Below are 25,006 nucleotides of genomic sequence, written 5' to 3' on the forward strand. Positions count from 1 at the left end.
ATTCAGAATATGGTAATAAAAGTTTTATTTTAAAACACATGTAGCATTCCATTATATAATTTTGTTGCAGCATTGAACTGTCTTTTGGTTTTACATAAATTTAACAAAATTTTAGGTTTTTTTTCTCAAACACTTTTTTTCTACAAAAATGAGTTTTGCAAATACGGATACATTACAAATGCAAAATGCAACTTAACCATATGTTTACATTTAAAATAATTCAAAATTGCAGAAAAAGTTCAGATATGATTTGTTAAAATTTTGTCTTGGTTATAGTAGCATGAGTGTGCCACCATAAAATATTGTATTACTGAAAATTTAAATTTGTCTTCTTCCGAAGATGCCTCTTTTAGATTAAAAGAAAAAAGATTAGAGTTATGTATGTAACTCTGTTCAAAAAAAGAATAAAGAAAGAAAATATAATAAAACAGTTTTCAAATGTATTTATGTATTATACGCTTTTGTGACTAAAGCGATTAAAATCAGTTGCAATAACTTATGAAGTTAACTCTCTGTGGCATTAATAATTTTTCTTTCTATGCTAGAAGATTACTGTCCAGTTTTTTTCCACAAATCTCCAAGCGCGATTTACTTTTTTTCTTGAACTAAGCATGACTTTGTATCAAACTATTGACAACTATACAACTGTTATCTTGACTGTTTCAATTATTGATCCTTGCTCGGTAGAGCTCTCTGATTGAGGATCTGAATGATCTTGATCCCCTTCAGAACTGGCTCGGCGTAAGCTGTCTTGTCTGCGAAGAAGACTGAAAGACATTAAAAAAACATGCAAAGGTCACTAAGATATTTCAAAAAGAAGTTTCATACAGGTCTGTAAAATGATTTGTAAGCTTTGTTGAGCCATTTCACGAAAAAGAACACGTTTTGTCTCACCTGTGATAGTTCTATATTTCGTTTAAAATTAAACTAAGCTACTACCACCTCCCCTCCCCAAATAAAACACAGATATGGTGTTTTGATCTCCAAGGCAATTGCTCTTTTTTTAAATATTATTTTTTCCCAACTTTTAAAGCAAACTATAGAACTGCCACGTGTTGGACAAATTGCCCATTTTTATGTTGACTGAATAATTATGTGTTTTTTTTTTTTTGTTTTAAACTAATGCTAAAAATAGTTCGTAGAAAAGCCAAGTAATTAGTTTTAACATTTTTTGTAACATTTGCAGAAACAGATTCGCAGGATAGATTGAATCTGCAGGATAATTAATTAAATTGAATTTGCAGGATAGTATCAAGAACTCTGAAGCTGATGTCCAAAAGTGTTTCCCGCGTGTGACAGGTCATCGGTCATCTTGATTTGAAAATAAATCATAAAGGAAATTAAAAAAAAGTTACCCAACAGATCACACAAGTGAAGTACTTTCACTAAAAAAAAAAAAAAAAAGAACAATAATAATATTCATATAATATTTATTTTCTGCCTCTATTAACTAGTTTAAATATAAAAACCGTATAGTTAATGTTTAATTTTTGATTCACATTTTTATTTTTCAGCCCTTATTGAACTGGTTAAACACAAAAATGTTAGGAGGAATTAGTTAGGGTTGTGCACACAAAATGTCAAGAACCCAATTCCTGAAAGTTACTCTGTAACTGTGTGTAACCATGTCATCTCATTTGCGCTTTAAGTTACTGACAAACTTTTTAATGCACAGAAGTGATATATTCAAGGAAAACTCGTACAAGAACACATTAGAATGAATCTTACTTGTTATGTAAAGTGCCGTTCATTAATATTACTGCCATACTTATTCTGCAATCTTTTCTTATACAGATACGCAAATTGGATTTATGTGTTCCATGTAATCTGTTCATTCACTCTATTTTTAAAAATGCAATTATGTTAGGAATCGAATAACATTGTGTATAAGATCTTCTTAAGACTACTTTACCTTAATAAGGATAAATAACATTTTATATGTGTCAATTAATGCAAAACTATTTGTTTAGTACGCTTTGTGATTGGCAGTGTGATTGACAGAACAGTAATGATTATTTTCATCCTATAGAAAATGTACCACCAATCTAGACATTCGGAAAAATTAACTCGATTGATTGGCTGTAGGATACACAAAATTCTAAATGTTATGAAAAAATAGCGAAGGTTTATTTTATTTATTTTTTATTTTTTAAACCAATTTTAATCAGTATTCATTTCGCTCAAAATATAACAAACAAAACGTCAGCCCACTTTCACATTGTGATTTAATAGTTTATGAAATCAACATAAGCAATTGCAGTAATGTTTTCAATTTATGATTTTCTTTTTAAAGTAAATATTTGAAATACTATTTCTGATTTAGTATATAATACTTTAATAACATTTATGCACTATGTGGTGCTTTTTATTGACACCCAAGCACTTTCATGAAATTTTAGTTTCCAAAAAACTATATTATACAGCATCTCCCCTACCAAAAATGGCACTCTGTACCCCCCCCCCCCCCATAAATTAGTAACTTTGAATTTGTCTGTACTGCATCGCGCTCAATACACAGATATAATATACTTACTACTTTACCTTAATAAGGATAATACTTATACAAAATATATACCCCAATATATACCCCTATATTATACAAAAGTTGAAGCATAGTAGATTTTTTTTTTTTATACATATCAACTTTTTTAAAGCGTTACTTGACCCTTGTTTCAATGTGACTTTCAAAAACCTGCAGCAGGTATTGTATTTAAATATAAGTTCTTTTTTTTATAAAATGTATTAACTTTTATAACGCATTAAGTAACTCGTTACAAATTTATTTTCAATGACTTGCACCAAAGGCAGTAAAAATGTACGATGACTTTATTGAAAGAAACTCAAATACATTGAAAAAACCTTACAGAAATTTCTAGGTGCTGTCGACATGGAAACTTATTTATAGCAGTCATTTCCACCTGAGCAACAGTTTGAGTTAGTGAACAATTTTTGGATGCTCTTAAAGGGGAATATATTTATTTACCGGGATTTTTACTCAAAGGATACATTTAATGTAGCTAAGAGTAACGTCTAATAAGTCCTATAATAGGTGCTAATGAGGAATCCACATCCATGCCAAAGTAATTTTTTAAACTTTTGGCTGTGACATTTTCATTCTTATCCGTCCATAAAGTAGTCAACACGCTGACTTTTATTTTTTTTTCTCTTCACAGATACTTACGTCCCTCCCCAATAAAACAAATTCCATGTATTATTGTAGTTGTGTGTCTTACCTAAGTATTGGAGATTGAGGTTGTGGGCCCCTGTTCTTCAAAATTCCATTCTTTGCTTCCTGCCTAAAAATGTAATAATAGAATATTGTAAATAACTTTAAACTTTCTTTTACAATTCCTGATTTAATACACTGTCTTTTAAGAAGAAATCATTATTATTTAAGAAATATTTTGTTGTTTCAATGTATATTTTAATTGCATTTGGGGAAAAAAACAAAATAATTCAGTAAATAATTTATTAAAAAAATATAGAAATATTAAATTTGTTGTAAAATTCATATTACGTTAAATTTAATTTTTTGAAACTTACTAGGGTCGTTTTCAGGAAAAACGGATACTTTGTGTGATTCGTGTAACAGCTCATATTTCACTGCAAATACTAATGTTAATTGTTAATAAACAAAATGTTTTTAAAAATCACACATTTAAATTCACATTCAATTGTGATTTCTTAAGCAAAAAAATTAATTCATCGAAGTTTAAAATTGTTCCTTTTCAGTCAAATATATATCTTTCGCTTCAACCATGTGTTATGGAGGTCAACTTGCACATGGACCATGCCAAAAATACAAATCTAGTGCCTTTAAATGAAGTTGGAAAACTGTTTTCATAGTAGACGTTTAAAAATGCTTTATTCAGTGGGGAAGAGTTTTTCTAATGCTACAATCATATGAATTGAGCACATTATTCTTTTTCCTTCTGAAATACAGAAACCAAAACCACATGTTTACCTCGGCGGCCCAAGGCGAAAGCAATCTGCCCAAGTCCGATGTTTTCCGAATTCTTCTCCGTCTTTTAAAGTAAGGAGGGTTTTCTGATGGATTGTCTCTGGAAGCAATAGGGACACAAGCGCACCAAGAAGTTGCAATGAACCTAAAGTTATTAAAGGCACCCCGGGTGATTTTCTTCCCTAGAAGAAGAAAAAAAAAAAGTTCGCAAGTAAATTTTACGAAGTTGTAAAACCAAGAACCATAATTGTTTTTATAAGGACTTTCTTTTCTTTTTTTTTTGATACACCAGGGGTTTCCAAACTTTTTCGATTCGCGGAACCCTTCTGAAAATTATAATTATCACTTGGCATCCTAATCTATTATTATTATGTAGGGGAGGGTGGCCCAAAGCGGGTCGATCTCCCAAAGCGGGTAGGCATTTGTATGCCCCCTCGTGGTGTGTAAACGGCGAGGCATACGTGTGTCATGATTACACGAACACTCCCAAGTTTTAATCAGTCCCAGCAAAGCAGCAGTGAACGGCATGGCGCAGCCAGGCTTTAAAAAAAAAATGATTATTGCATTTTAATGCAGTAGAAGAGTGTCTACTCTATATACGATAGACGTAACAAACTATATGTAACGGCGCTAGCACATGGTGAAAACGGATTTATTTTAATGTAGGGGAGGGTGGCCCAAAGCGAGTATGTCGACCAAAGCGGGTAGGCAGTTGTATTCCGCCGCATGGTGTGCAAGCGGCGATGCATACGTATGTCATATTAACCCAGTTACCCCGAGTTTCAATCAGTCCCAGTGATGCAGCACTGAAGAGGCATGACGTAACCAGGCTTTAAAAAAAAAAAAATGCAAAAAATGATACATTTCTAAAAAAGAAAAAAAAAGCCTAAAAGTATTGCCCCTTGTGATTAGTCGAAGACCAGCTTATTTTTTTATTGTCAATAGCATTACGTTATTCTGACACCATCCACCTACAAACTCAGTAGTCATTTCATTTGTTTGTTTTTTTTTAAATTTAAGATTATAATTATTGACATAAAAAACATGTCTTTAGGCAAAGTGGGTATAGGATTTAATCATATATTTATTTATAATTTCTTGACTCGCATGCTGACTTAGATTAGTACTTAAGTAAAACTTTAAAAAGGTATTTTTTAGAATGGCAATTTATTTTCTCTATTAATTTAATAAGTTATTTCTGTATGTTTCATAAACAAGTGCGCTGACTTTTAATTAGATAAATACATCGTTTTTTAATATTTTTATAAGTTGCTAGCTAGTCACTTGATTCAATCATTTATTACTTCATTTTTGACTGAAAAACGTACCCAATTACAATTAGTTAATCTTTCTGCTTTACCCAAACGGCTTACCCGCTTTAGCCCCCCCCCCTAATAGGGCAATGTGGGTTTTTCAAGTGTTTGTAATATTTGGTAATAAATAAATATTGCGTTTGAAATGAAACAAGAATCTTTTTTTTTTTTTTTTTGTTAACAATTTCTGTTAGGAAATAAAGCCAATTCTTGTTTCGATAAAAAGCCAAAAAATACAAATTTTGATCGTTTTTTTTGTTAACTAACCCACTTTGGGCCACCCTCCTCTACAAACACGCCTGTCTTACATAGAGAAGATACGTTACTCAATTCTCTTTCCCGTTTAACTGTGTATTATATACCTTTTCATAACAAAATCAAATCAATAATAACATTTTTTGTCTGGTCCGTTCGATTTCGCTGTAAACGGGCGTGACTGTATATTGGTACCATTCACAATTAGCAGCATCTTTCGCTTTTTCCTACGTCACACCAGTGGGCTGCGGCACCCTAATTTGGGAACCCCTTGTCTATACCATGCAGTGACACAGAATGTCATATACAAGTTAATTTTAATTTACTTAAATTAGTGCAGCATTTTCGAAAAGTGTGTGCTTTATTTATATTGGTTTTTCACTTGAATCATAAACTAGTAGGGAGATTTTGAGATTTTTTTAAAAAAATTTTTTTAGGATGTTATTTAATTATTTCTAAATAAATTAAGTCATTTAACATTGCATCTGCTTTAAAACTAAAACTTGTACTCGAGTTTTCAACATTTAAAATAATCCAAAGTAAATAAAATTTTCTTCGATTTTACTCTTCCAAATTTCTTACATTTCGAAATTGCGTCAAAAAAGGGTATATGAGAACATTGACTCGTAAGAAGAAGATTGAAAAATAATAATAGTGGCAACTCAACACTTTTCTTCTGCTTACTGCTTCAAGTTGGTATTCAGTTTCAAAACAAATTTTCAATTCACATCCAGACTTTTACGAGCATTACGTAGCAAAATGATTAAATGAAATTTTAGCGTATTATTTTTAGCACACAAAAGCCAAACTTTAATGAAACTGCGTAAGTGTGTAAATATTCAAGAATATGCGTAAAACATGTTAATGTTTAGGACATTAATTATAGAATCACATCTGACAAACTTAAATTTATACATTGCTTTAAATGGAATCAAATTATGTAGCAGCTTTCATTTCCGTCTTAAGTGAATTCATTAAGAAAACTTTAAGCTCTATTTCTATTCAACTATAGGTTTTAGAAAACTACAAATAATTAACAAAGTAAAATTACTTTCTGCCGTGCCTTCCAATAGACTCATTGAATAAGAAATGCAAATTAAAGCAATTTATCTTTTCCTCTTTTCGGCATTTTCGCTTATTAATTTTTAATTAACGCCATAACTAAAGACTTAAATCAAGAAAAAAAAGTGATTAAGATAGTAGTAATGAAATTATCACATTAAGTAAACTCATCTTTCGAATAAAAGATTAACTTTATTTTCATAAAAAAATCATTACCATATGAGAGACATCTAAAAACCTAATTTAAATTACTATTTCTTTTTCAATGGATCTAAAATATGCTCATGTGGAAGGCTAATTATTTTTCTAATGAATGGCAGTTGGCGTTACGTACAGCCCGCAGAGTCTCATGAGGAGCATCTTTTAAATTATTTCTTACTTTTTTCCCTCCTTACTCTGGTTCGAAAAAAATTTTTCAAGAAAATTTACAGGAAGTTTTTATAGTATGGTAAGATTAATAGAGCGATTTAAAAGTAATTCATTTAGAAGAAGTGGTTAAAATCACAGTCCTTAAATATGTAAAATATAGAGCGTACTAATATTTTAACTGTTGACATAATAAACTAAACGAGAAAAAAATAGAAATAATTTTTAAGATTGTTTTTTTTTTTTTTGTCAAAATAAATCTCTCTGGTGCGATTTATCCACAGTATATTTACATTTCAGATTTAAAAATATACACTACTCTCGGAATACATGTTGCAAATTGTTTCTCTCTCTCTCTCTCTTTTTTTTTTTTTTTTTTACAGAAAATTGTGATTACATCAATACGTAAAATACAGCAATCAACTCTTCTGGTGAAAATCTTACGACTCAAAATCCTTTTTATTTCTTACTTTTTTCAAATTAATAGAGTCTGAATAATTTTACTGTTATTGCTTTTTTTTTGTGTGAAAAATATTTTTTGCTTCGATACCAGAGTTTGGCAAAAAATAAAATACCTGATGCAGTATAAAAGGAAGAGCTATAGGTCCTATTAACCCGACCATGTCTACTAATTGTATTCCTAAAGATCGAACAACAGCAGGAAGTAATTCCCCCGTCCACAGGGGAAGAACGACAGATGAAGAGGATATGCTAAGTTTAGCCACGACGAACATTGTCAGTCGAGATGTTGTCCCTAAAAAAGTAAAAAGCATAGTATAGCACTAAAATATAACTTTCTATACACCAATAAACTGAATGACTTGAAATAATTTTCTAATAATGACTTTTTTTTGTATTAATATGTCCATACCATATTATACAATACTAACTATTTATAATGAGAATGTTAATAAAGTTGACACAAATAGAGACAACACGTTTTTTTCTCTTTTTATATGTATTTTTGCCGTCTTGCATTTATAATAAATTATTTCATAAAAACGGATCACAGTCTGCTGAAGTGTAAACTAAGAGATCCAGATAAAATGAAAATGTATGCAATTGCAACTAAAATTTGATTTGTTTTAATTTTTATTTTTTTTATTTTTGCCAAATCCGATTTTTTCACCAATGAAAACATTTCTAAAGTCAAACACACAAATGATAATTTAAAACATATCAAAATTGAACAATTTCGATAACTTCTTGAAAGACATTCAACACTTTCGCTGCCAATCTCGTGCCAGGGAGTAAGCTTCTCCTCTTCAACAAGTATGGTATATAAGTTGTCTCGGAGAGTTTTGACAAAGGAACAGTATATTAACAGTGAGCGTGTTAAAAATAAATCGAATTTACCACTACAATTATCATCCGTATGAGCTTGAGGGCTACTTTTGCCGCTACAAGAGAAGAATCATAATCAATATTTATTTTGCATTGACTCTCAAACTTAATTGTACCTCACTCAAACATACAGTTAATTAAATGCATTGTTATATAGTTAATTATTTCTGATCTTGAAGTTTTAATTGACTAATGAAAAAGGTGCCAGTTATTTTAATTGCAGGAAGAAGAGTTCTTTTTAGAAATAAACTTGTACACTTATTACAAGTTTATAGGAGTTTTAACCCTTCAATGCACGACTTTTTCTTTTTTCGAATAAAAAATATTTTTAGCAATGTATGATCATATAAAACAACAGAAAAATACTCAAAAAAATCCAAGTTAAATATTATTTTCATTAAATTAAATTTAATTAATGTATCAAATTTGATACAACGTGTACAAACGTAAAATAATGACATTTTTTAATGTATCATATTTGATACAACGTGTATAAATGTAAAATAATAATATTATTTTAAACATGAAAATTTCTAAAACAATTATTGTTCTTATTCAAGCAAAGAAATACCCCACATTTATTGCATTTCACAGATGATAATTTTCCTCATTTCGGGTACTTGCACCGTTGCCTATTGTCCACAATTATCGGTAAATGTCCAATACCGTATGTGCGGACATCACAGGGTGTCACGTAGGATGCTGATGCCTTCTTGCTTTTTTTGCGTATTTCATCACTAGTGCTCGTAGAAGGTCGAACACGTTTACTAGGGTTATTTACTCCTTGCTTACAAAGTACCTCTGCTACTTGCTCACGAAATTTCCATAAGGACAACAAGTGTTTGATTTCATCTTCGTTGCCTCTTATTTTTGCCACTCGTTGGTACAAAATCCACGCATTAACTACAGTTAAATCAAGTAAAGGGTAAAATAATCTAAAGTACCATTTTTTGCTTTTCATCTTAATATGATGTCGACCTAAAAAGCTGTCTAACAGGTCAACACCTCCCATGTATTTATTGTATTGGGAAATGATTGCTGGGCAATTTATAGGAATCCTTTTCTTCTGTTTCTTATCGAACCTTGCAACTGTAGACAATGGTAGTTGTCCACAAAACGAGGAGGCTAAAGTAACTACTTTATTGTCTCTCCATATGACGATTCAGTCTTTCCTACCATCCACAGCTACAACATTTTCACAACTGTAACCTCTCTCATTTCCCATCACCTCTTTTACCGTGGGCAAAATACAATTAGTTATTCTGTTTCGCCTAATAGTACCCAAAGAATGAATTCCTTCTTTGGCTAAGTAAGATATAAGCTTCAATGATGTGTAATAATTGTCGAAATATATTTTGAAGTTCTGATTTCTCCCAACGTCTCTGCATAGCCTAACAACAACATTTGAACTTGTCCCTAAGTCAGGTTCGTTAGCCATTTGAACATTCTCTTGACCAGAATAAATCTCAAATGTATAAGCATAACCTGGAATTCTTCACTTGCATCACTCCAGGCTTTGTTCATCAACTCTTCTATTTCCTTTTGAGTCAAAAATTGTTTTTTCGCCATTTTCTAAAAAAGTGATGTTATTACACATTGTATCATTTTTGATACATAATGTTAAAATCACTACTATATTTTTCAGAAAGTAATTAAAAGCGTTTTGATGAGTAATTATCAATGTTACATACCTATGAAAGCAATTTTTGGGACTATCCAATATGCAAGACTCCTTTTAAATACTAAAACAGAATTAATATGTCACCACGTGTATCAGAAATTAAATAACTAAGTACAAAAGATGCATCATAATACTGGTGCTGTCATTTAATAGCTTAAAATGACATAAATAAAGTTTTTTTTAGTCTATCATTTATGTTTCTAAAATGATACAACGTGAACAAAATGCTGAAGTGTTTTCAAATATTTTTTAACGGAAAAAATAAATTATGTATCAAATTTGATACAAAATGCAGTGAAGGGTTAATTTCTCTGTAATCCTTGTTAAATGTTTTTGAAAAATAATTTAGATCAAGTCTTAGTGATCAGCATTTGAGGAAAACTGGATTTAAAAGATCACTTTGTATTTAAATGAACTTAAATATTTTGAAGGTTAATTTCAAAGAACAAAACAGCAAAAGGTATAAGTTTAACCTGTTTGTGTAGTTGCGATAGAAAGCGTCAGTGCTCCACCTAAAGCGGAACTGAGGCAAAAAGAACATCGTCGACCACAGTGTCCAACAGCGACCACAATCACCGCTGCAGCGGCAACTTCTGCTCCAGCTGACATAAAGAAATTTACGTAAATGTCGCCTTCCAGCTCCAATGAATAAAGGCTTAAACCTACACTTGCAGTGGTGGATGTAAACCTGCAATTAGTTTACATAGCACAAATTAATGTGATAGTAAACAATATATAGTTTAACATGAAGCAGGAGATAAATATTATCGTTGAAGACGAAACATTTGTGTGTGCTCTAAAAAATGAATACCACTTTTATATCGATAGTAGTAATCGTCGTGTTGTGCAGAGAGCGTTGAACTCGTTTTTAAAGAGTGTCCTGAAAAAGACTGACCGTTTTCAAAAATTCATAACGGGAAAATGGTTAATGATAAAAAAATAATTTTTGCAGAAGATTCATGCGGTGAGCCGTAAGTTTAGTCCTCCAGAGCTACAAATTTTAGTTCCAATTTTTTTTCAATAGATGGCACTGCAGATAGTAAGCTTCTAAGTAAAAAAAAAAATACTGGAATTCACCGATTTTTCCTCCGATAGCGAGATGTGGCTGCAGCCGGCGGCAGGTATTTTTAAAATATTGTTAAGCAATTTTGTTTATTAAAACTATTTTTCGAAAAACTATGATATAATTTTCTGTCTTTCTTTGATTTGCGGTCTTAAAATCTGCAGCGTCATCTATTGAACAATTCTTAAACTAAAACATGGAAATTTGGGGGACGAAACTTACCGCTCACCACATGAATTTTCTGCAAAAGTTATGTTTTTTATCATTCACCATTTTTTTGTTATAAATTTTTGAAAACAGTCTTTTTCAGGACACCCTGTATCTTGAAAATATAACAGGAAGACATAGTTTTAAGTTAAGTGAAGTCATAGTAAAAGCTGGAGCAATTGCTGGGCGGCCGGAAACCTACATGCATTTCAAATGTACAAATCGCTCGTTTGGAAGAAGAGTGCCACAGTACGAAATTTTTAATTTTTTTTTCGCTTAAAGGGTCCATAAATGAACTTATCTTCTTCCGAAAATAATGACAGATTTTTTGTTATAATATTAAGTACCGGAGAACACAGCAAATTTACTAATCTTACAACAAATTTCTTACAGTTAAACTTTAAACGCGTCTTATGAAAAATTTAATTTCTTCGTATTCTGGTACTCTTCTTCGAAATGAGCGATATGTACAAGAGTATATGTTTATTGTCACTTGTTTTGTGTTGCTGTCATTTACTAACTCATGAACGATAACGTCTTTCATAACCACGCTGCCTAAGTCAACCATGCTCTTGAAGTTAATGATATGACTACTATTTCGGATAATTTGTAAATTTGTATCCCGTCAGGGGATGTTGTAATCAGGAAATATTATATATATATATATATATATATATATATATATATATATATATATATATATATATATATATATATATATATACATTCATACACTGGCCCACACTATGATTCTTACTGACAGAACATTTTGTCTTCGTGACATATATTTTCAAAGTGAAAATAAACATGACGCTCTCCATAACGGCAATTGACAAGTTTCAATTACCAGAGACTAGATGAAGAGATTATTCATTTTTACGCTTCGCATTGATCCATTGTCCTTAAAAATAAGATCTATCAATTAAAGCTATTTTAATTCACAAAATGTTTCTTAAACTGGAAAGAATTCTTCGTTATATCTGGAACTGTTTACTCTCACAGTCTTATAGTAACTTCTTTGATAATAATAAAGCTGAAAGTCTCTCTGTCTGGATGTCCAGAGGATGTCTGGATGTCTGTAGGATGTCTGGATGTCTGGATCTCTGTGACGCGCATAGCGCCTAGATTGTTCGGCCGATTTTCATGAAGTTTGGCACAAAGTTAGTTTGTAGCATGGGAGTGTGCATCTCGAAGCGATTTTTCGAAAATTCAATGTGGTTCTTTTTCTATTCGAATTTTGAGAACAAAATTATCATAAGATGGTCGAGTAAATTACGAAATTATCTTAACGTGGAACCGTAACATGGGCACAAGCCAATTGGCGAGATACGAAATTATCATAACGTGGAATGGTAACACGGGTAAAAGCCAATTGGCGAGAAAATTCACCACACATTATTTTTAAGTATACAGGCGAACCAAAAGACCTTTCATTTTTTCTATTACGGGCAAAGCCATGCGGGTACCACTAGTTAAGAAATATGTAGGTAAATCACCAATCTGCATTAGATATGAGCACTGACTTGCAACATTGCAGACGTGTGTGGCTAGAATGTTTTCTTTAATTTATGCACTTTAATTTATTTTTAAAATTCTTTTATATGAAATGCAAAGTAATACGATCATTCATGCGCAAATAATATGTATTTTTATGCCGATTGACATTCACGCAATCAATGTACCTTAATTTCAACTAAGTCCCATTATGTAATTATAGACTTGGCATTTCTGTTTTGTTTTGACCATATAGCATTGATATGTAATTAGATTTTACTCAAATGATCCAGTACTTACACAAAACCTACCATCTAATTGTCTAATAAATATATACGAGTATCTATAATAAATGTATTGTGAAGATTACAAATGAGTAATCAGAAATAATATAGTTTCCTGAATAAGCATTTGTATTAACACAATAAAACATTTACCTAAATTCCTAATTGTTTAATTCCCTAGAAAGAACAAAGGAACGTGGACAAATTATTTTCAGAATTACTAGTGTATTTTATTCAAAACCGGAATTGCATTTTTATGTTTAGTTTATTCCTGCCTTCAACGACAGAGCAAAAGCTAAAGTGCAACATATTTACAAATTAGAAATCTAGATGAGCATCCAACAGTAGTATGGAAATCAAAGTCTTGAGTATTAACTACCCGGTAGCTAATTGTAACACTGTCATAATTGGATCACTAATATTCCAGCAGTGGCGTTTGAAAGCATCATGGCAAGAGTATTTGGGAGTTAATTTTGAATTTCCTCCTGGATATCGCTTCAACCGTTGTCGTTCGGATTCAACCGCTGATGTGTCAAGATGAATTGATCCGGGATGCATTATTTAGAATGGGAAGAGATCAGTGCTATTAACACTTGTGAGCTCGATCGCGGAGTAACTGATTAGTTTAAACTATTTAGATGTTTAGAGAAATGGTTTACAATAGCAAATTATTTTTTAAACACTTCATAGAATGTAGGGAAGATTGAATGTAAGGTAAAATCCTAGTTATAGGCATCCAACCAGAAATGGGAAAATTTGTCTCACATTGTCAGTATCAAGTTTGTAATTGACATTCAGGAACAACATTACTCTGGATTCTAAAAAATAGTATCATTAAAGAACGCCCCCATCACAGTTTTTTCAAAACATTAGTTTTATTCATGTTATTATGTTAGGAAAAAATATTCAAGAAAGAATTTTTTTTTTTTTTTTTTGCTTTTTTGCAATTAAGTTTTTTAATGATTTCTTTCTGAGATCCTGTCATTGCTGCTTCTTATCAGATCGCAGTTTTATTGCCTTTCCCTATTCATAGCTTTTTTTTCTATCCTATACGTAAATTATTGAGATTGTTTAAAATGCTTAAGATCTTTGGAAGCTGGAATGCCCATTAATAGTCAAGTAAAATTAAATATTTCATTAAAGACACATACCACCGTAATCGATAGTTTGGTCATTCCTGCTCAAAATTATTTAGAAACTGTAATGAATATATTTATATTATATCCAAAAAAAGGTAAAATGTTTCATTTAATTGATTTGTTGTTTTTTTAATGTCAAAATTCACATATATCATATAGACTGATAAACATATTTATGTACTGAAAAATACTTTAAACATTTTACGTTTCAAAATCATTCCATTATGACATTTTTATCCTGAAGGTAGCCATTCGTTTTAGTTTAAAAGTGTTTCAAAATATTAAGTTATGTATCTATTTTTAATCAATGAAGAAAAAGCAATGCGAATAGGGAAAAAAATCTTGGTGTCATAAGATGTCTCGCGAATAAATGTTTTATTCTTAAAAAGATTTTCTGCTAGGATTATTACCTCCATTTACACTAACTGATATATGAGTTATTCATATGGAATGTTTTCTTACTATACTGAGAAATATCATGAAATAAAATATAAAACTTATTTGTTCATTTTCTGAAAATATTGTTTGCGGTTTATTCATGTTTTAGAAGAATTTAGTTTAATTTAAACGTTACTTTCTTATTGATAATGACAACTTAAGAGTTATAGCTCTTTCTTTCTTAACTGTAATGTGCAAGCCTGTTGTAAACAAACAATTTTCACTGTCATGAAATATAACTTTTTTTTTTTTGAGTTTAAATAGAAAAGTCGGGATAATTAGGTCCACCCTATACTACTTGAAATACATATTTCTTGCAAAAAAAGGGGTGAGGGTGGGGGCAGTTTTCAAATTGGATTTAAGTTTCGGAAGAATTTATGCATTTAACTAAGAAAAAAATCAGAAAATTAATCATAATAATCATAAACCAATTACGACTTGAAAGGGTTAATGGCTATGTAGGCAGTCAGACTGATGCCGTTATAACCTTGTTTGCTAGTTTGTTTTACATGTAAAAAGTTGGGTTTTTTCAAAAAACGTTTACTTAAAATACTGCCACTCCTTAGAACATAAAAATAATCGCATTCATTGACTGATCAATTGAGAGAAAAAAATCTCGATAGTTGCACTTACGTTTGAAGTAGATACTTGAGAGAGATATTTTTATAGGATTTAAAATAAAAACAATGTTCAGTCGTGCTGTTTTGATAAAGTTCCATCGTGCTCTAATGCCTAAGAGGCGAGATTAGGACGTTCTTCAATCATTAAAAAAATATATATCCTTTTTTTTTAGAAGCATAAAATTGAAATGGCATACATAAAAATATTAATACTTACTGTAAAAATGCAGAATTGTTTTCGTACTTTAAATCTTTCTAAACTGAAAGCTAGTTACTTTCAGAAAAAGATGGATTTGTCAAAAAAAAGTATTGACTTTTTTATAACAATTATTTTTGGGGGTATTTAACTACTTTAATTTCTCTAAAAAGGGATTTGATTTATAAAAATCTAAATTTTTTAGAAAAACATAGAAATTAAAATTGTAAAAAGTCTTTTTCTAAAATATTTAAATGTTTTGAGATTTCGCATAAAATAGAAACGTTTCTATGTATTAATAAAGTTCTTTCAGCTAACCTTAACGCGTAAATACAATATTTTTTGTAAATTGCTGTTTTAGCATTGTATTTTTCTGAGTTGGTATTGTTCCAGCACGGACATAAACGTTTTGTTTTTTTAGGAAGTTGATTCTTAGGAAGATCAGCTAGGTCGTTTTTCATTTTCCAATGTTCATCTTGTTCAAAATTAATGCGCCTTTTTTTAAGAGTGAAGAATCGTAACATATTGCTGATGTTTACCAGTAAGTTACCACCCTTAAGTTTATAAGGCTATTAAGTCTTCTATTCTTTAAAAAAAAAACTGCCAATATAATAATGTTTTTTTTTCTTTTTTTTAATGCTGAAAATTCAAAATATGTATGAAAAATATCTTAACGTTACCCAGTTTACATATGGAAAAAGAAGACTCAAATATCAATATTAAAATTATAAAAGTAGTAATAAAAATAAGAATAAGAATATTAAACTTATAATATTAAAACAATAATAAAAACAACATACCATTGAAATAATAATCATAATATATAAAATAGTGAATTCTCTGATCGAGTAACGTTTTGAGGTGGTCATCAACAATGGAACTTGCGCCATAGCATGATAGTTTGATAATAGTTTTCGGTAATGTTTGACGTGCAGGCAAATGCTTTATTTTGACATGGCTGAACTGGATCCGTTAACTCAACTGCTTTATACGCAAGATTGAAATTTTAGGCGAATGAAGAAACGAAAAAAGGGTCCAAAGTTTACGCTATCTACTAGAGTTTGAGGTTAATCCACTAGAGTCAGAGTAAAAAGTTGAACTATTAAAAAATCAGCAATCAGGCAATTGCTTTGTTCAAATGTAGAAGCAATTTTCACCCATAACACCTTGACGGGCGATTTTCTAGTAGTAGTAGTAGTAGTAGTAGTAATAATAATAATAATAGTATAAATAATGTTTCTTTTTAAGTATCAGTCTAGCATTTTTTTTTTTTTTGTAACCTAACTTTTTACTGAAGCTAACTTTTGAACTAAAGCTAACTGAAATTTCAAAATTATTTTAATTTAAATATTTATTTTAAACATTTTCTAAACTAATGTGGCAACTATTATGGTTATAAAATGAAACATTTTCTTTGAATTCAAAGTAATTTTAAAAAAAGGAGAAAGATAACTTTTTATTGTGTTTTAATGGATAATTTCATAGTTTATATCTGTGAACAAGAATGTCACAGACGGCATCTGGTACTAGAAAACCAATTTTCTTTAGAATGCAAGCCAATAAATTGTACAGATGCCTTTATTCTATGAATAAAAATGTAAAAGGGTACGCTCTTGTGATAAACATAAGACAAAAATTGCGGAACATGCAAAGCCTATTTTCCTTGCGTTTGCTTAGAAGTCAAGAACCCTTGGGTTTGAATGTACGACGTAGGAGTCTCAAAAAATCTCACGAAAATCCATGAGAATAACACGAAACGAATATCTGAATGCGGTGGTATCAAAAGGCGCATTTTCGGTATTTCATTTTGAAGTCAGATGTAAGCTTTTTTAGATATTTTACCAAAAAGCTTTTTGAAAGATATGTAAGTAATTCTAGGGATAGCTTTCCTTGAATCAAACTACTCTTTCAGAGCAGAAGTAAAGAACCTTATTCATTCATAGAGGAAATCTTGAGCATATGTATATTATTATTTTTTTTTGGCATTGATATACGGCAAATGTTATGCGAAAACTATTTTAAAATATCTAGTGCTTCATAGTAATTAATATTTTGAGCAATTAGGTTTTGAGAAAAATTTTCAGAAGAAAGAATGAAAACAAAATTAAATAATCTGTGTTTTACTTTTATTTGTCAAATCTACTTATATTTTAAAATTTTACTTGACAAAAATGTATATTTTGTTAACGTAATGCCTTGCATAGTTTAAGGGATCTAACAATTTCAATTTAAAGTAATTTTAAATTATATACTGGATCGTTAGATATTAAGTGAAATGCTACGTTCAAGCTTTTAAACTTTACAATATGTGCTATATATTGAATTTAGGCAGTCGACTAAAATATGTTATTGATAGCGTTGACGGATTAAACCGTTGGCCGACATGACCCACACTATGTTTAAAATTAAACACCTATTAACTAAAAAAAGTAGTACGTAGCATGACGTACTCTTCTCATATTTGTCGCAAAAAGTAACATGAACTGTGAAATTTCCATTCATGAATTGCAAATGTAATTATCTTTTCATAACTAATCAAAAACATCATTTGGTGGTTCGATGTGGGTTGCAGAGAATGGCTTATAAATTCTTTGGAGATGTCGTAAAAGAAAATTGGATGAATATTAGTCTTATTACATGGGATATTTTCTTCCGCTTAATTTTAGAAAACATTTGTTACCACTTCATCTTAAGGCTCCAAAGAAGTAAATATCTCATCGTTAAGACAATAGCTTACAAATGAATATTTTACTGAAAAGGAATGAAACACATTTAGTTAATTGTATTCACTGCCATTCCACTTGAATACGTAAGTTTCTTGTTTCCTACTAATGGAAAAATATATTTTTGTAATCATATGTGAGCATTAGGAATTGTCTTGAAATTAAAGATATTAAGTTTTATGATAGATTTTGAGTTGCGCAGATATGATCTTTACACAAAGTAGTTTAATGGTAATACAGTCGAGCTAACTTATTGGAATATCGGTGAAAGAATATCCCGCTTAATGTAATAAATGTTCGATGATCAAACCGTTTTCCAGAAATTTATGACATTAGTTTTTTATGAAAGATTTTGAGTTACGAAGAACCTTTTTCCAGAAACTTAAGACATTGGATTTTATGAAAGATTTTGAGTTACACAGAAATATCCTTTACACAAAGTTGTTGTATGGTATACAGTCAGGCCTGCTTATTGGAATACCGTTTAAGAGAATAAGTTGCTTACTGTAATAAGCGTTCAATGTGCCAAGCCATAGTGATTTACAACTTGTCATTTATATCCTTTATCATTGAATATTTTGCTTAGACAGCGTTTCGTTATATTTTGCTTATTAGAGAATTTTTTCATTTAAATGGGCTATTCCATTAAGAGAGTTTCACTGTGGAAATATCATTCTGTAACGTAAAGCGCAATCATTAGATGATCAGAATGCTTAATTTTAAACATAAAACTACTTTTATGGAAAAGCCAACAGACTGAACCTGAGAAGAAATTCAAAAGCCAAAAACAGTGTGTACCATTAATTATTAAACAAATCGTATATTCGACACTCAAACTGAATTCTAGAGCAATTTATTTGTTAAAGTAAATCAGAAAGTTCTGAAGAGCGGAAGACAATCTTGAGCAGCTGCATCAAACAATGCTATAAATATTAAAGTAGGTTTAAAAAAAAATCCTAAATAATAGGCAATATAGGATAGAATCTTACACTTACATAAAAAGGAAACATGAATAATCAATCAACTTAGGCAAGAATTAAGATGAACTTTGTTCTTCTTCTTTTCTTTTCTTTTTTTTTTTTTGCTCTCCAGGTTTTATTTTCGCCAACATGATATTGGCATTTTCTTTTACCATCGGAGTTAGCTAGAAGTTAGTATAAATTTAAAATTTTTGCATTTTTGGTATCTTAATAATTTTAGTAACAATCTATTAGTTACATGTTGTATTATAATGGAAAAGTTAAATTTTTGTTTAAATTTTTGATGACTACTTTTTACATCAGTCAAAAGGTCATCATTAGGTGGTCATCATGAGTCATCATGAGGGAGTATAATCCAGAAATAGATTGCTTCCTTCCATGGAACAGTTGTGAACTACGCCTTGGTTTATTTTCAGGCCTTGATAAATTAGTCGCAGCTACTGCATTTGAATAAATTATTAGTGAATGTTATTCCACCTATCCAATCGGTTGTCGGCATTCGTTCTGGATTTAAAAGACATTTCTTCTAGATATGGTAAATTACTTTCAACGAATTTAATATTATATCTACCTCACTAACATTAGACAAACTTGCAAATTGTTCATCTGCTGTAAATCATGATTTTATTGTAAATCCAGAAAAGTAATAAAATTACATATAATTTAACGACTTAGAACAAATTAATTAGCTATATAGTACAAATAACAAAACTAAATCCAGTTATAAAGTCTTAATTTTAGTAGGTCATGTAGCTATGTTAAAAGTTAACCGTAAAAATTACAATTGAAGACAAGTATACAATATTAGTGTGGTTTTGCTATGAATTAGAGAAAACAAGTTGCTTTACCTTTGATGAATATTCAGCAGCTTTAATTTTTGTATCTTAGAGGCTTTCGTCTCTAAGTGTACTATATATTTTTTAAAATTATGATACTATCCATAAACAGTTATGTTTCGATTTCTGATAAAACGGTACATTTATGGAGTTTATACCTACAGGGCCTTATTAAAGTTCGTTCGCCAGTAGTAGGGATTCCAATACCGGACCAAAAATACAATACCGATATTCGGTACTTTTTAAACGTATGAAACCGGTATTAATGTCGGTATTAGAAAATTCACAAGAAACATTCAAAAAACATAGTTTTTCGTTGCCATATTTCATTATTTCGTTTAAAATGTGCATTATTTACTTATTGTGAACAAATATAAAATAAATGAACAAATATCATTATAAAAAATCAATAATAGCAAAAAAAATCTCCATGCTAATTTTGACTAAGTCTGGTATTCATTGTAATGAACATTGAACAAACTTCCTGCAGCTGAAAATATTTCTTCTGAATTTACACAGGCCGGTGGTACTGTTAATAATACACGTCCCACCCCTTATACTTGCCATAAAGTCCCTCATCTTCAAATAATTCGGTCTTTTCCTTGTTGGTTTTGAAAAAAAATCATTTTTGTGAGTGTGGGTGTTTCTTTTGTATTATGGGCATTTTTTTTTAATCCTTATTATTTATAGCTAATTGTAACTGTTCGTCGCGCGACAGATTTTTTTTAGTATTAACAGCATCTTCTGTGATTTCCTCTTGGTCAGAATAGGTTTGTATTTGCTTTTTATAAACCATTTGGTTTGAAATGTACAATAAACTTGGTCTTGTTATTTTTTTTTTGTTTTCTTTTCGAAATTCATTAATTCTGTAAATATCTGAAAATACGGTCCAACTGATTATGCCCTTTTTCTTCACAAATGTTTTAGGCATTATAAATACTATCTCGCTTAGTGAAAAAATGAATAGCGAGACAGAACAGCTACGCTAGTACCATTTTCAACAAGTTATTGCTTGTTATACTAACAAGAAAAAAATATTCTCAAAATTCAGCACAGTCGAGACAAATATTTTTTTTTTTAAATATCATGAATAATAGCTGCAATTGATTGTTGTAAAAAACGTCTCATAGCGCAACACCTTAATTCCAATACTTTTATAAATTTCAAATTAATTTTCATAACAGGGCAAGTCTAAAAAATGGAAATTTAAAAACGTGGTTCACATAAACACACGAAAGAACGATTCACCATATAGTGATGAAAATATCATTATGAAATCTTTCTGCTACTTTTATTCATTGATGTTCTGTACGTTAGTGTTTTTGAAGTCAAATTTTTACCTCCATAGTTTTTTATTTGGTACTGTGCCTCGTCGAAAAAGGAATTTATATTTAAAATAACTGTAGGTATTCAATTATTTAAATTGAAAACTCTTTAATTAAAAACTATTTGTTATTGTTAGCTAATACCGAGAATAATGGTATTCTACCCCAGCAAATACCGATATTACAAAATTTTCAAAATCGTTCCAAATCCTGGTATTCGATATTCCGGTATACCGTTATTGCAATCACTAGGCAGTAGCAACAATGCAAATAATTTTCCAATAGCATGAAACAACTCAAGAGTATCAAGTAAGATTCTACTAAGCCCCAGTGTTACCTGTTTAAACTTGCCAAGCAGCTTTAGAGAACCTAAATTGAATATTATTTCTTTTATGAACAATATGTCGAGCACAAGTTATTCCGAGACACTCTTTTCCTCCTCCGGTGGATTTTAAACAATCGGCAATTTTCTGACGATGTCTATAAAATGTTAGGCTTTAAGGTAATTGCAAGCTAGTTATAGAAATAAAAATAAAAGTATTTCGTTCTGATTACTTGGCTTGAATCGAATAATTTATAAACATACTCTGCATATTAGAAACAGCAATTTCTTGTATTCGAGCATTGTAGAGGTAATTTTTATCTGACGATAATATATGTAAAAGTCTCAACAAATAGAAAAGATACGTAGTTCTTTTCAAGTTCTTGTTTTTTGTTTTTTTTTAATAAAAAAAAACAAGGTAGGATCCAAAAAAAAAAAAAAAAATCCTCACGTTATACAGGCACATTTTCACCCTGAAACTCCCTTCACTTGACAGAGAGGGTGGTGGGGCTTTACAGCGCAACGCAGGTCAGTTGGCTCCGAGCTTTCGTAGCGGTACATTGGCCTTAACAGTAACCCCTATACGGTTTGCGTGACACAGCGATATAGAAAATCCTTCAGAGTAACGCAAAGCGATCAAATTTTTCTTCCGGTTTCGTTCCCATACGTTCACAATGCTTTAACAGGCGTTTGGGACTGAGCGTCTGTCCTATTCGCAGGTATAAAAGTGGCATGAGGCCTTTCGTAAGGCTGGAAGTAGTGACTGACCAACCCCAGTCTGGACGCCCGTCGTCGGCCCGTACTGACGTGAATATGTAACGAGTGGGTGAATTTTTTAAACACGGACTGGCGTTTGAGACTCTACCAAGTAGCAAAAGACCTGGACTTATCGGATCTAAGCCTTCCTACAGTCACGGCTTCTCACCTCCTGACTTCTTCCTGTTTCCACTATTAAAATTAGCGCTGAAAAGAAAATGTTTCGATTATGTCGAGAACATTCAAGCACATGTCCAAGTAGCCCTTGCAGATATCCCGTAATTGGACTATAGGGATGCCTTTGAGTACTCTAAAAAAAGCCTGAAGATGTGCATTGTTGAGGGTGGTGCATGTTTCTAAAACGATTAGTCAGTTGTACCAATCAGCTCAATAAGTATGTCTTTTTAAACGAAGACTCATTACTTTTTAATCCTACCATGTAGATTGTGGTAAAAAAATTATTTTTCTTAAAAGAAAACAACTTGAGCATAGCTTCTTTAAAAATATTTTTTTCTTGAAAAACAAAATACTCAATGCCATTCTAAGCAGCTTATACAACCGTTTCTTAATATGAGCTTGAAAATGTTTATTTTTCGAAACATTTGTTATGTCAATGTTTCAAACATTACTTTACGAAGCTTGTCATGTTTCTAAAATATATGTTAAGATAGGAAAAATATGATATGGAGTCATTATAAAAGTTCCATTATGTCGTGATTCATTTTCATTTATTTGTTAAAAAGTACATTATACATGTTTCTTCCAGACAAATCAATTGAGTTCCGAAGAATGGAACATGTGATATTATTTTAACGACATTAGAAAAAACACCATTAACGGCAATTTATAAGAAAGATAGTTATTTCACTCAACATCATTATGTTTTATTATTTTTTTTCAGAAGACTGCTTTTGGAAAATCAATTATATTTCGAAAAACGGTTTGGTTTTTTTTCAAACATAAAGGAAAAATTAATGGTTACAGAGAAAAGCCTTTAATATAAAAAAATACAATTTATCTTCTTCCATTTAGATAGAAATATTTTAGTCTAACGGTGACGGAACATTGTTTTTATTTAAAAAAAAAGGAAAAGTTTGCTTCACAAAAGTTGTATTATTTTAATAAGCATAATGACTGCAGGGAACTAGTGCAGAGGTACTGCTTCCAACTAACTAATGAAATTAATACATGCTGTGCCATTTAAAGGTCACGTTGGTAGAACAAAAAGTTTCTGCGGCTGGACCTCTGTCCTAACCAACTCTACTGTTACATACCAACTAGGATATGTGTTTTTTTTTTTTTTTTGCAGTAAGTTGCTACCCTAAGCCAGGCAGTAACTAAATCATATTAAAAAACAGTTTTGAAGTATTTACGAAGTTAATCCTTCTTATTACAGTTATTCCTCGCTTCTCGAGAGAGTACTTTTATAACAAAAAGTTTCTTTACTTTGTGCACATTCAAAGGTAAAAGTATGAATATAATCATTCTTGCTCCGTACTACGTTTAATGGTACATTTATGAGTACATGACAAGAAGTTTTTTCTAGAACTAGACGAGCCTACTTTCCCGTATACCCATACTACTTTCTAGTACCTGATCAATGTTCTCAAAATAGCTAAAATCGCAAATTGTTTCAAACATAATTTTCCAATATTTTAAGCTACTTTCTAGGAATAAAATATTCCTCACTCATCTAAAAAAAATTAGATGCGTAAAAAAAGAAGAAAAAAAAACAAAACGAACAAATAAAATAGCAGCAACTTTTAAACAAAGCAGCTAATACACTTTTTTCCATTAAAAAAAATTCTTCAACAGCTTTCAAAACGAAAAAAAAAAAATTAATAAGCTCATTAAAATAAATACATCATATCAAAAAAAAAAATCGTTTCTTTTTCCCCTGTTGCCAAAAATAATTTTTTAAATGAATTAATGCACTTATCAAGATAAATAAAAACAATAAAATGTCAACGTAAAGAAATACTTTTCATTGTCCAAAAAAAAAAAAAATCGTCTGCGCGTATCTTTATGTAGAAACATAAATGACTTCGAGTTTATTCACCGAAAACTGAATACCTAAATAAAAACTTTAGCGTTAAAATAAAAACAAATCACATCAACAATAATTATTTCACAGTTAAAACCATAGCGTCGGAGTCGGAGTCAATCTAATTTTGGGATGAAGGAATCGGAGTCGAATATCCAAGAATCGGAGTCAGTCATTTGTCCGTGTATAAATTTTTGCCAAAGCTAGGAAGTCATAGTCGAAGTCGGGGAGTCGGAGTCCGATTAATTGTCGGCCACAGGAGTCGGATTCGGATTCAGGTGCCCCTAAATTCTCGGAGTCGGAGTCTGGAGTTCGGCGTCAAGAGCTATTTCCAACAAAATTTGTTTGATGTAAATCCGCCTTCAAGTACGGAATCTACATTGATTTTCAGTTTCCCCGTAGGCGCTAATGTTAAGGGATTTGAACTGTTCAAAATTGTACAGAAAATTGTTCAAATCAAAAAGATATTTTATATACAAGTTTTTCATCAAAAGCTTTTTCCTACAAAGTTTGTTTGAAGCAAATTCGCCTCACAGTTCGGAATTGCCTTGAATTTCCCCGTAGGAGCTAATGTTAAGTGTTTTTGAACTGTTTAAA

General features: G+C 30.8%; 1 protein-coding gene across 1 annotated transcript in view; it reads right to left on the reverse strand.

Moving 5' to 3' along the window:
* Nucleotides 1–317: 317 nt before the first annotated feature.
* The window catches only part of LOC129218540 (beta-alanine transporter-like), a 34,622-nt gene continuing 9,933 nt past the window's right edge, over nt 318–25,006 (reverse strand). Inside the window, exons 6-10 of the mRNA XM_054852841.1 lie at nt 10,456–10,670; nt 7,533–7,711; nt 3,965–4,143; nt 3,234–3,296; nt 318–767 (exon numbers count right to left, since the gene is read on the reverse strand). Of these exons, the coding sequence (XP_054708816.1) occupies nt 638–767; nt 3,234–3,296; nt 3,965–4,143; nt 7,533–7,711; nt 10,456–10,670 (766 nt within the window). The 3' untranslated portion in view covers nt 318–637. The remainder of the gene's footprint in view (nt 768–3,233; nt 3,297–3,964; nt 4,144–7,532; nt 7,712–10,455; nt 10,671–25,006) is intronic.

This window comes from Uloborus diversus, chromosome 1, assembly GCF_026930045.1.
Source record: "Uloborus diversus isolate 005 chromosome 1, Udiv.v.3.1, whole genome shotgun sequence".
NCBI lineage: Eukaryota > Metazoa > Arthropoda > Arachnida > Araneae > Uloboridae > Uloborus > Uloborus diversus.